The sequence below is a fragment of the Trifolium pratense genome, linkage group LG7, assembly GCF_020283565.1.
Source record: "Trifolium pratense cultivar HEN17-A07 linkage group LG7, ARS_RC_1.1, whole genome shotgun sequence".
Taxonomy (NCBI): Eukaryota; Viridiplantae; Streptophyta; class Magnoliopsida; order Fabales; family Fabaceae; genus Trifolium; species Trifolium pratense.
In genome coordinates, this window is record NC_060065.1 from 47119103 (window position 1) to 47132418 (window position 13316).

General features: G+C 37.2%; 1 protein-coding gene across 1 annotated transcript; it reads right to left on the reverse strand.

The window, feature by feature from the left end:
* Positions 1 to 3814: 3814 nt before the first annotated feature.
* Positions 3815 to 11332, reverse strand: LOC123895476 (DDT domain-containing protein PTM-like). Its single transcript, XM_045945837.1, has 9 exons — positions 10364 to 11332; positions 8979 to 9644; positions 7704 to 8742; positions 7329 to 7602; positions 6778 to 6902; positions 6233 to 6690; positions 6069 to 6097; positions 5302 to 5787; positions 3815 to 5213 (listed from the first exon to the last, which is right to left on the reverse strand). The coding sequence occupies exons 1-9, from the start codon at positions 11149 to 11151 to the stop codon at positions 4300 to 4302; spliced, it is 4779 nt and encodes a 1592-aa protein (XP_045801793.1). The 5' UTR covers positions 11152 to 11332; the 3' UTR covers positions 3815 to 4299.
* Positions 11333 to 13316: the final 1984 nt, after the last annotated feature.

The following is a 13316-nucleotide window of genomic DNA, read 5'->3' on the forward strand; positions in this document are numbered from 1 at the left end:
AGCTTCAACTTCTCTTTAATTATATGAAAATTTGGTTTGAATGATTAATCTTAAACTTCTTCAAAATATCACTTGCATACTTCTTCTGAAAAATGAAGATTCCATATATAAACTTGAAAACAAAAAGCATATGCCAAGAATACATCGCTAGTACAAATTTGTTTGCTCAACATGGAATTGTGCAGCAATTAACAAGATACACAGCTCAACATAATTATAGATATGGTGAGATGCGCAAGTCAAACAAATACCTAAAGAATTTTGGGCAGAAACTGTGGTTTATATTTTGAGCTTACCGTAACATCCCAGAAGACTTTACGGATTGTCTCAGGATCCCTCTCATTCCGATGTGATTCGTTTTTGCCTAGAAGCTTCCAGGAGCCGCTAATTGTCATGCTTCATGCACTGACAACCACTCCTCGCCCGAGTCTGACTCGGGCGTTACATGCCCACCAACTTCCGCTTGGTTCATCCCCAAACCACATCGTACTGAGAGAGGTCTGCTCTGATATCAATTGTAACATCCCATAAGACTTTACGCATTGTCGACTAACCCTACAAACCAACACGGGTCTTTTCAGCGTATCTTGTCCTCACTCGCACGCTTTCCGGGAAACTTCCCAAAAGGTCACCCATCCAAAGACTACTTCAACTTAAGCACGCTTAACTGTGGAGTTCTTATCGAATGAGCTACTGAAAAGAAGATGCATCTTATTGATATAGGTAGTACCAAACAATTCTTATATGTCTTCCTTCAACCATGCAGTCTCATACTTGCACGGTCTCAGGATCCCTCTCATTCCGATGTGATTTTTTTTTGCCTAGAAGTTGCCAGGAGCCGCTAATTGTCATGCCTCATGCACCGACAACCACTCCCCACTCTCATCAGACTCGGGCGTTACACTTACTACGAAAAACTTTAGATAAAAGACTCTTGAAGAAGCTTGGAGCAAAAGAAGACCTTCAATTCGAAACCTCAAAGTTTTTGGATGTTTTACATATGCCCATGTACCGGATCAACTCAAAAAGAATTTAGATGACAATTGACAAAGGTGAAAAATTTATCTTTATTGGTTGTAGTTCAAACTCAAAGGCCTACAATCTCTACAAGCATGATACAAAGGTGATTATCTATCGAGGTGTGACATTTCATGAAGCACGAATGTGGAATTGGTCCTCAAAGTCACAAAAAAAAAGGGTCATGTTGGATTTGCCTTTGTTTTGGTTGTTTCAATTCATTTGTCCCACACATTAAAGATAGTTAGTTCTACTATTGGTTATTGGTGTGGTTTTCGATTCAAATTCACAACAATTGGCGCCCACCGTGGGGCAAAGGGTTAAACGAATTAAGTACCATGGGTTCAAAATGAGTTATCGAGGGACTTTCCGGAAACAATTGGGAATTGTGGAAAGTGAAGATGGGAGTAAGAGCAATTTCAATGTCTGGGATGATGGATAAAACATGGTGTGTTGTTATCCGGTGCCTCGGAGGTAAAAAGCTAATGGAGATTGTGATGGTGAAGAACAAGGTCGGCCTGGAGAGGCGGTGGAATAATACTCGACATCAACTGGAGAGGCGGTGCTAAGAATACTCGGTTACAAGGTGGAAGACATAGTGGATATACCGGTTTTGAGCTTTGATGGAGGAGACTCGGTTTGAGGTTGAGGGACACCAAAGTGGTATGACTATGGAGATCTTGTGTGGAAGCAATGATGATCAAACTTGGCAACTTGTAGGACTGCTGGAGGTAGTTTGATGCAAGGAGAGTTTGATATTGCGTCTTGTGGAACCACCTAAAATTCCAATGTTGGTTGGAAGCAAGCATATCTTCAAGAGTACGGAAAGCTACAATCCGGGGTTTGAAGAGGGTATGGTTTAGCTTGTGGATTGTCCTAAAAATCTAAGGGCAAATTGGAGGCAAGCATTTTTCGGGAGTATGGAGAGGTAGACTCCGGGGGCTGAAGAGGAGTGGTGTAATCAAGGTAGAGTGGCACGATGGTTGGTGGGAAGTTGGCACCACCATCAATTTAAAGGCAAGGTGGAGATTGTTGGATTTGCCTTTGAATTGGATGTTGAAAAGCATGAAAAACAATGATCAGGGAGCCTGGAGCTGCTGGCCTTGGCGCATGGTGTGCCAGTGCTGGCGCATGAGGCGCAGAACTGTGGCTTGGCCTCTGCCTTTTGCGCATGATGCGCAGGTTTTGGCGCATGAGGCGCCAGTTGCAGTATATATACTGCTGTTCACTTTTCTGCAGCCGCCAGGGAACGGGAGGGAGCGGGTGAGAGAGGAAATGAGGGTTTTGAAAAGGGGTTTTTCACCAACATGAAGGCTAGGGTTAAGAGGGTTTCTCTTGGGTAATCTCTAGGGTTGGGAACTCATTCTTTCATTTTGTAAACACTTATTGATTGAATCTCTTGGTCACAGGGAGAGATTCGGAAAAATGGTAGATTTAGGAGAACTCTAAATCTTGTAACTCCATGAATCACATTGTAATCAAGTATTTTATTTATAGTGGAACGGATAACTCTCTCTCCCCATAGTAGGTTGGTTTTAACCGAACTGGGTAAACAATTTTATAGCGTTCTTTATCGCTTTCGGTAGTTTTAGCTTGTTTGATTATTGCTCGTTTTGGTTGCTTCAATTCATTTGTCCCACACACTAAAGATAATTAGTTCTACTATTGGTTATTGGTGTGGTTTTCGGTTCGAATTCACAACAAGTCCGTAGTGACTTCAAATGATTACGAAGAGAAAATGAGCATGTAGATCCAACACCTGGTAAGCCAGAAACATCTTACAAACAACAAAGAAAGCAGAGGTTACAAGTCAGACTGCATGATTGTGTTTTGGGTAACGATAATGACTCATCTGATAAAGAAATTATCGACTTTGATTTTATTTGAAGATTGTGAACAAATGAATTTTGAAGAAGACTCAAGTAATAAATATTGGATAAAAGCTAATAGACTTACCAGCAGACAAAAAGCAAATAAGGGTGAAGTAGGTGTACAAGCCAAAGTACAAATTCAGTGGTGAGGTATTTGCTCATGTTGCAAGGTTGGTGGCTAAAGGCTACAAGCAATAATCAATTGTTTGATTATTTTGAGGTATTTGCTCATGTTGCAAAGCTAGATACAACTTGCATGCTTATTTCAATCTCACTCAAAATAATTGGAAAATACATCAAATGAATAGTTTGCATCAAAAGAACGATGGAGCATTCAAAGCCAATTTTCAAGCCAGTTGAAGTTGACAAGAGAAAGTGATGGCAAAAGGATAGATTCAACTTATTATAAAATTTTGATCAAAAGTTTAAGTTATATTTGACTGCGACAAGGTCAAATATAGTATTCGGAGTTAGATTACTTAGCAAATACAATGAGGAGCCGCGTGTTAGCCAACAAATTGATTATTTAGATCCAAGAAAGTAGTTGATTTTGGAAATATAACTTACTTTTTAATACATTAAGCAATCAATATATCTGACCTATAATATAAACTAGGTATATTAGTTATTAATATATATAAAAAAAAAAACAAATTTTCTCTTATATTATTGAATGTAGTACTACGTACTGTATCTTGGTATTTGGGTAAAAAAGTGTATTTTAATATCTTACAAATGTTTTTTTTTTTTTAACGTATTCAATTGTTTGCCTGTTGAGTATACCAAACACCCTCAACTCTAATATATATATATATATATATATATGGTCTTATTTTAGGAAAATAATAAAGAAAACTATCAAATTATGAACATGATTTTTGTTTAAAAAATAAATGCTACAAAAGTACTGAATTTCTTGTTCCTGAAGCACTTAGGGATGTGCTTGGCTCAGGCAGTACAAACCAAAAACCCAAGAGTTGGATCAGAGGTTAAAGTATCAATTTTGACCGACCAAAAAATTGTACACATTATTAATCTGTGCAAATAAATACTGTCAGATAAGCACCCTAAAATCCTGCTTATCTCCCGACGAGCAAATTTATGTAAACCATGCAATGTCGGGGGAAAAAATTGATATGAAACTATGGAGTATAAGTCGGCCGATATTGAGTATATAAGAACCACTCGATCATAATAGAAGAATCGCTCGATCAAAATTGGGACCCCTGGCGCTGGGGAAGTTGCCGCCATGATCTGTGACAAGAAAAATCTCAGCACCTTGCATTCCATTAATCTCTGCAGGACCACTGCAATGAATTCAACACTAATCCATGCACATTCATTGAGACATCTGGATTATATGATGAGATGAAACTAGGAGGTATAATTCCGCCGATATTGACTAATTCAGTTATTGCCATTCCCTACAATTACCACATCTCCAATCTCCAAGCCTAGATGGTGATTCAATCCAGGGTGAACACTTGCTGTGAATCCACATTTTACAAATCAGACAAGAGAGATCGGGGGCTGGTTCTGTTTTTGAACATTGCGAACAATTATGAACATTTTGATGTGATGAAATTGTAGGTTCCTGGTTGTTCTGTAAACTAGTAGTTGCACGTTCTTCGGGAACGCCTAGTGTACAAGAATCTTTTGCAAATCCTGATAAGTCCCTGGGCACATCAGCTTCCTCAAATTGACTGTTATTATCTAGGTTCAGAAGTTCAGACAGGGAGAAATCAGTTTCGGATTCAAAATCCATGTATTCATTATCTAAAGTTTCCGAGTCATTCAGAAGATCGCAGTCAGAGAACAGAGAATCAAGTTCTACAAAAGGTGGTAAAACCTCTGCTGGCAGATTATTCATTTCATCCCGTGTTGAAATTTCAGCATGCCGAACTTCACCCCCAAAAGTGCCATTACTTTCCTCCTCGGGTATTTTCTGAAGCCCTGACCCAGAGACGACGTTATACTCAATGCCTGCATCTAACTCTGACATGGGTTCTGCAATCAGTTCGACATTTGAAAGAGAAAACGGCAGAGGACTGTTCTCTTGTTTAGAAACATCTTCTATAGGAAAGATAGGAGTAGCAGGCTCCCTTGCTCTTGTGTCAGCTAGTGTTCCAGAACCAGAAGACTCTGCTCCATAATTTTTTCTCTTAGAACCCCGTGAGTGTGACTTCTCTACAACTTGCTCCTTGCACATTGAATCAGAGTAAGGACAGACAGGTGACTTTATCTTGCGACACCTGCAACATTTGAAGCCCAGCATAGAAAATATTTTGGACTCTTCAAGTTCAAGAGCTTCAGCATGATACCACCCTGTAAAGCCCACAAACAAAGATTGGATAATAAATTTTAAGTAGTTAAAAAGTGTTAGCTATCACTTATAACCAGAGAAAAAACTTACTGGTACATGTTTCACAGCCTATATACATTAGATCAGAGTTATATGGCTTATGGCATAAGTGACAAACAGGTTCTAATTGAGGCAAGCTTGAACGGGGTCGCTTCATAATTATGTTTTTTAGCCTGAAATCGATGCCTGTGTCTTCACTATTATTCTTTCTCCATATAATACCCCAAGAGGATTTTCTGCTACTGCTTTTGGTTTCCAGAGGGGTCTGGGAAGCAACTTTTTTCATGTCAGGACAACAATCCTTTACCCTGGTAGGTCTCAGTATTTGATCATCACATTTAGGCTCTGGTTTCTTCAAAATTGTCGAAGAGCCATGTTCTCTTCCTTTTAACAGTAAGGGAGTGGTTGAAGATTTGTAACTGGTCTCTTTCTGAGCAAGTAATCTGGTATGATAACATTGTTTGCATGTGATCAAGAACTCAACATCTTTATATGTAGAGAATGTTGAATTTATTGAACAGCCCTCATGACAATAACCTGACAAATATATACACACCCATATGCTACAAAATGTTAAACCAAGACACAAACAAAAATCAAATAAGATAAAAAAAAAAAAAAAAGAAGACAAAAAAAGTCTTTCAAAAAAAAAAAAGAGACACAAACAAAATCAAATAAGATAAAAAGGCATGAGATGATTAATTTTATTCTACGAAGAATGATTCATTTTATAAAAAAATCAAATATTTCATTTCAAGAATTCCCAAAAACTTCACAACAGAATACTATAGTAAGGGAAAGGATAATGCATGAGGTACCTTGACATGCACTACACTTGAGAGCATTCCTGTAATCCAAAAAAGAGAGAAGAAAAAGAAAGAAAGAAAAAGAGGTTTTAGAGTGAATAGGTTTTAAAAGAAAAGAAAAGAAAGGAATACCATAGAATCATGTGAACAACTATAAACCAAGTCAGGGTAATTACCTAAATAAAACACCCTGATTACATACAGAACATGATAACATGTCTGTTTTGTCTCTCTTGCAAGTGAGGTAAAAAAATATGTCCTTGCAGATAGCATTCAACCGCCTTTTGTGCCATCGAGATGCAACATTCAAGTTATCTTTACGAGATGGCTCTTCTTTGTTTCTTACTTCATAGTCTTTTACCAAATATAAAGGAATGAAAGTTTCAGAAAACCAATACTTCTTTCCATCTGGCCCTTCATCTATTGTTTCAGCATTCTTCATTATCCGAGAAGGAATATGCTTTTGGCTCCCAAAATCTATACCATAGGATGTTTTGCCCTGTGCAAACTTTTTGTCATGAATAGTTGCGTTTCTAAAAGCATAAATTTCAGTATCTTGACCTTTTCCATCCTGGAGGTTACACTCCGGCTGAATCAGATCAATCCATCTGATATGAAAATCTAGATATCGGACCTGTGCAAATAATCATATCAATATCATCAAATTATAGTTGTCAGAACCAATATACTGTGATACATCTTATAATAATCAAAAGGGGACCTGAAGTGCGAGCTGTGATGCATTCCTACTCATCTCAACGGCAGCTCTCCAAAACAGCTGACGGCTTCTTTTAGGAATTACAGAGACTTCAGGATAGACAATACCCAAAATTTTCCTCAAACCACCTGTTGCCCACACAACAATCAGTGGTTTTACTCTCAAACAAATTTAAACTATCACAAACAAAGGGCAAAATTCTATCAGTGCATAAATTTGATCAACGAAGCTACTACATCATTTCCTTCTAAATTGTCGTTTTAGGGTTGTTTGCACATACCAATAAAATCAATAAATTATTACTTTTGATAGAATTATGTCATTTCCCTATCATTATCTATTTATTATCTCACTTCACATATTTCTCACTCTGTTCAAATAAATAGTAAGGGATAAAATTTGACAAAACAATAATTAATGCTACTTTGAACTTTGAAACAATAAATAAAAAAGAACAAAGAAATTCTTAAAAGCGTCACATAAAAACGAATGGAGGGAGTAGCTAATAATTTATTTCCAGTTAAACATAGTATAACATGTACTTAAAGAAATACCTTGACGAGCTGCTTTTCTGACCATAAATTTTGGCAATGCAGCTTTCTGAAATACAGATTTGGTAAATTTGCCATTCCACCAGCCAAAGTTTTCAGGGGAAGTGTCAAATGGATATTTGATAGGTAATTTTCTACATCTGTCGCATGGTGCACGTTCCTGTGTTGTTCCAAGAGTAGATGTGGCACTTTGGATTGTAGGAGATTCAACCAACCACTCATCTGCAAGCTTCACCCAGTCACCACAAAAAGCAATTGTGCGAATGTTCTCCTCAAGCTGAAAATGGAAATTTATTACCCATAGAAAAACATATAATTACACATTAAATAATTAATAAATATCCCTAATTTTAAAAAATAAAATAAGTAATTACTTACATGAAGTAAAAGGGGCTTGATGTTACTAAATGTTGTGGCCCTTTCCACTTGTTCACGCCATTGCTTTCTATAGTTTCCGCTAAGAAAGGGCCCATCTATTAAACCACATAAGCTTTCCTCCATATATATGACATAGGTTGCAATTGTAGGGCTAATTCCTTCTCCACTCCTTACAGGAGCAAGACCAGAAAGGATTTTCATGGCGCTTTTGGTAGCACATATAGCAGCATGATTTAACATACATCCTTTCTTGCTTGAAACAAGGGCTTTACAAGAAAGGCACCAGCCACACCTCTCTCTTATAACCTCCGCAAGCTTCTTGTCAGAACTTGGCCAAAAGAAGCGTGAAGCTGTTAGTGAAAATGCTTTTGCTAACAGGTTAGTGTTTTCAGATGCAGCTTTCCTCAAGTCAGACACGTGACCCTCTGGTCTAGAATCGTCTGAAGAAAGAATAGCCAAACTAGCAGCTGCAGATGCAGCAAAGTCGCCATGCATATAAGTATTAACATATGCTTGTTGTTTATAGGAATAGCCCCTATACACAAAATCATTAGACTTTCCAGGACCTAAGTCACCTTTAGTTTGCCCACAATTTATAAATTGATTGCTTACCAAGGTGCTCTTGTCAGGAATAGCGGCAGATGACTTGTTAGTATTGCCATTGGTTTCACAAATGGGACTACTGGTAACCAGTGCAAGAGATGGGGCCATATTATCACTACAGACTCCATTCACAGATGTTAAACCATATTCTGCTTTCCCTAAACTAACACCTTTATGGTCATTTTCAACCACATGAGGAAGTAATGTAGCAGAGATTTTTTCATCTATCTTTGAATTTTCTGAGTTTATATGTGTTCCATTTGGAACACAAAGGTGTTGGAAGCTTTCTGAAATATTCCAATATTGTAACATCGCCATGCAAATACCAGAGTATACAGGTCTATGTTGAATGGAAGCACAAAGCACTCGGATAACTTCAGGAATGTCATTCTGATTGTAGTATTTACGACAAACTTCCCCATTGTTGCCACTGAGCCTGCAATCATAAATAATCATACGTTAAAACCTCAAAATTATGAGTACAGCACTGCAGCTACAGCGACAATAATGGCCAAAAGTTAAAAGTATAAGAGAACAAAACCAAAGCGCAAATTTAAGTCTATGGGAAGAAAATATAACTGCACTTTGAATTTCATTAACTTCAAAGTAAGGCACATTTATCTGGCATAACAAATGAAGGAGTTAAAGATACACAGCAGATTTTGAACATACACCAGTAAGTGGTCGCAAGTACCGATGAAAGACTGCCCGTACAAATCATTTCCAAACATTTCAGCCCCCCTAAGAGATGTTCCCCCCCGTGCAATTGTTGGCCCAATTGTATTTATTTTGCATTCCGGACAATGCCATTCCCCATCTGATATATACATCTTCATCACACCGATACACCTTGAATGATAAACAGCAGGACATCCATCACAACAAAGCAAGGTCCCATCCATGCCACAGAGGCGACATTCATCTCCATTTCTATCAACCTCGTCCTCAGAATTGCCAGGTAAGTTCACATCATCTAATTTTGAAACAAACTTCATAGATTCTTCATCCTGGCAATCAGCAGTGTTGGCACATCGTCGATGGACTCTTTTCGGTCCCTTTTCCGCATGAGGAATATCCTCAGCATCATAATTCTTCCCGGCCTCTGATTCTTCACGCATGTTGATCTCGGCTCTTAGTTCCTCAGACTCCAAAACATCATCACAGAGAATTTGTAATATTTTTAACTTCCTAGTTGCAGGCAATGAATAATACTCGCCGTGAAAAATCTCGTCATAAAATCCTTTCCACTCAGACCCCTTAGTCCATCCATTAACTGCTAAATATTGAACTAAGAAAACAGGCCAAGTCAATGTATCAAGCAAGCTCCATTCACTGTACCTGGAATAATACATGTTCAAATTGATATCTTTTTTAATATAAATAATAAATATCTCATAAAAAGAATAACACCAGCACAAATTGAGAAATGTTAAAAAAATGCAGCAATTATGTAAATGACTTGATGTAAAAACTAGTCGGTGGTTATAAACAGCACATTCAGCTGCTTTCAAATTCCTCAACAACAATCGTCAAGTCTCACAAAAAATACACATATCATGCCTCCAGTGTCTTCGGATTCTAGATGACAAATACTTCAACCAGTGGAACAGCAGCAAGGCACATTATAAGGTGTTGTTTTCCTCTAAAAGTGACAATAACTTTTAAGACTCGTATCAGCAAGGCCTAAGGACCGACTAATCGGATGGACACCAATCCCATTGCCCACTAGCCGGGGGCAGTTAAAACCAGAGCCTTTGCTCTGTATGAACTACTCATAAGTCATAACCCTCCTTCAGAATCTGAAGCTACAGCCTACAGCACCTATAGTAATGTAGCATTGTAGGTAAATTTTGTCCTATGTTATTATGTTATACCGGGTTTCCACTGTTAATCTCTATCGATTTCAATTTTAAAATAATAATTTATCACATTGGATTCAATTTAGAGACTGGATGTACACAAAACAGTAAACATGTGTAAAGCACAACATAGTTTCACAGCATAAAAATTGTTCTAGAGACGAAAAAAATCAAATCAAATATGAAGAAAGAAATCACCTTAGACATCTTGATGCTATCTTTGAGCCCTCAGCTGAAAGATTTTCCAAATGGCGTCTCAAAGCCCGCATCAAAGCATTATGTACTGCGTCAATCAAGGTATTCGAAACTTCACAGTTAAGGGCGCCGACAAATTCATCCAAACTAAACGGACTCAAAAATAATCTTGTACTAAACGATCGCAGAAATGTGTAAACTGAAAACAAATCATAAACAGAACTCTCAGGAACACCAATAGTTCCTGAAGAAGGCGGTAGCATCAATTCCGGTGGCAATTCTAACTGCGGCGGCAACTCAACCGCTGTCTCAACATCCGAACTCAAATCAGCGTCGGTATCTAGCATTTCCTCTTCCTTATCCACATTCAATTCGCTCGAATTCTTCTCTTCCTCATCCACATTCAATTCGCTCGGATTCTTATCCGATTCATCGACTATCTTCCTCATCAACGATTCATCCAATTCATTTTTTCGTCGAATCAAATCATGATCCAAATCAAAGTCCTCCAACATAATCTTCCTAATTTCAGAACTATTTAACTCTTCACAGATACCTCCTTCAAATTCCACTCTATAAATTCCAATCTTGTAACTAATCACTTTACCAATGCAAACAGCATTTTTCGATAACTTTTTCGAAACATAACGGCCAATCAATGCAATTGGCTTAGAAATATTGGATTCATCCGTTACTGTTTCATTGCGTTTTCTTCGCTGTTTACGCGGGCGACCTCTCCGCTTCGAAACCGAGGGTTGTTCCGTCGCTTTGGATTTCTGTGGGAGCTTCATAGTTAGGGTTATGTGACGGGTTTCTGTGAGTTGAGGGAAAAAGAAGAAGAAGAGTGAAAAGTGAAAAGTTTTAGGGTTTTAAGATTGGGAGGGTTTTATATTGTGAAATAATAACTGTATAAGTATGCGCGCGCGCTTTTGACGGATTAGGGTTGTGTGGGGATTGGGTCGTCAGCACGTTTGAACGTTACTTTGCTTAATCTACTTATTTCTTTCTTTTTTTTTCCTTTGAATTTTTCTTTTTAAATCGAAACTACCATTTGTGTCTAACTGCAGAGATTAATAATTTAAGGCTAAAATTATATTATAGGTTTTTTTATCTTATATTTATTTGTAATAGATTGATCATTTATCTTTTATTTTTCCTTTCAAGTTTGCCATTTATCTTTCTTTTTTTCCACTAAGGTCTTTTATCTTTATAAATGTGCACTAATTATAAATTACACTGATTAATTTTTTTTATTATAAATTACGCATAAGTTCATCCATTTTGACAGCTCTATGTGCGATGGTTTCACGTGTTCCAACCCCGACCAGTCGTTTTTAATTTTTAAATATATAAAATTATAATTAAACGGTCAAACATTGACACGGTTAGTATTAAAAAAACACGCTTTCCATTTTGAAATATATTAAAATCGCAATCAATTTGGTCAAAAGAAATCACAATTAAAAGACCGAACATTTGACCCAAACAGTGTTAAAAAATGCTGAGTCACGAGTTCTTATCGAGTTTGGTTGGATAGCGCTGATTTAATAACATAATCGACGCATTTGCCCATTTTTAAAACATTAATTTTATGTATATGTATATTAGATATTAAATAGTAACCCTGATCCACTTAACCAATGAGATTCTTTCATTTAGGCACGTCAGCAAGTTACATCCAATTACATTGTTCTACCACGTCATATTAAATCTTAAATAGTTTATGGTTAACCCTAATCCACTTAACCAATGAGATTCTTTCATTTAGGCACGTCAGCAAGTTACATCCAATTACATTGTTCTACCACGTCATATTAAATCTTAAATAGTTTATGGTTAACCCTAATCCACTTAACCAATGAGATTCTTTCATTTAGGCACGTCAGCAAGTTACATCCAATTACATTGCTCTACCACGTCATATTAAATCTTAAATAGTCTATAGGTTTGTTTGTGGTTAACCCCAATCCACTTAACGAATGAGATTCTTTCATTTAGGCACGTCGGCAAGTTACATCCAATTACATTGCTCTACCACGTCATATTAAATCTTAAATAGTATATATGTTTGTTTATGGTTAACCCCAATCCACTTAACCAATGAGATTCTTTCATTTAGGCGCGTCGACAAGTTACATCCAATTACATTGCTCTACCACGTCATATTAAATCTTAAATAGTCTAGGTTTGTTTATGGTTAACCCTAATCCACTTAACTAAAGAGATTCTTTCATTTAGGCACGTCAACAAGTTACATCCAATTACATTGTTCCACCACGTCATATTAAATCTTAAATTGTTTATTGTTAATCGTAATCCACTTAACCAATGAGATTCTTTCATCTAGGCACGTCGGCAAGTGACATCCAATTACATTGCTCTACCACGTCATATTAAATCTTAAATGGTCTAGGTTTGTTTATGGTTAACCCTAGTCCACTTAACCAATGAGATTCTTTCATTTAGCACGTTGGCAAGTTACATCCAATTACATTGCTCTACCACGTCATATTAAATCTTAAATAGTTTATGGTTAACCCTAATCCACTTAACAAATGAGATTCTTTCATTTAGGCACGTCGGCAGGTTACATCCAATTACATTGCTCTACACGTCATGTTAAATCTTAAATAGTCTAGGTTTGTTTGTGGTTAACCCTAATCCACTCAACCAATGAGATTCTTTCATTTAGGAATGTCAGCAAGTTACATCCAATTACATTGCTCTACCACGTCATATTAAATCTTAAATAGTCTAGGTTTGTTTAAGCTTAACCCTAATCCACTTAACCAATGTGATTCTTTCATTTAGGCACATCAGCAAGTTACATCCAATTACATTGCTCTACCGTGTCGTGTTAAATCTTAAATAGTCTAGGTTTGTTTATGGTTAACCCTAATCCACTTAACCAATGAGATTCTTTCATTTAGGCACGGCGGCAAGTTACATATATCCA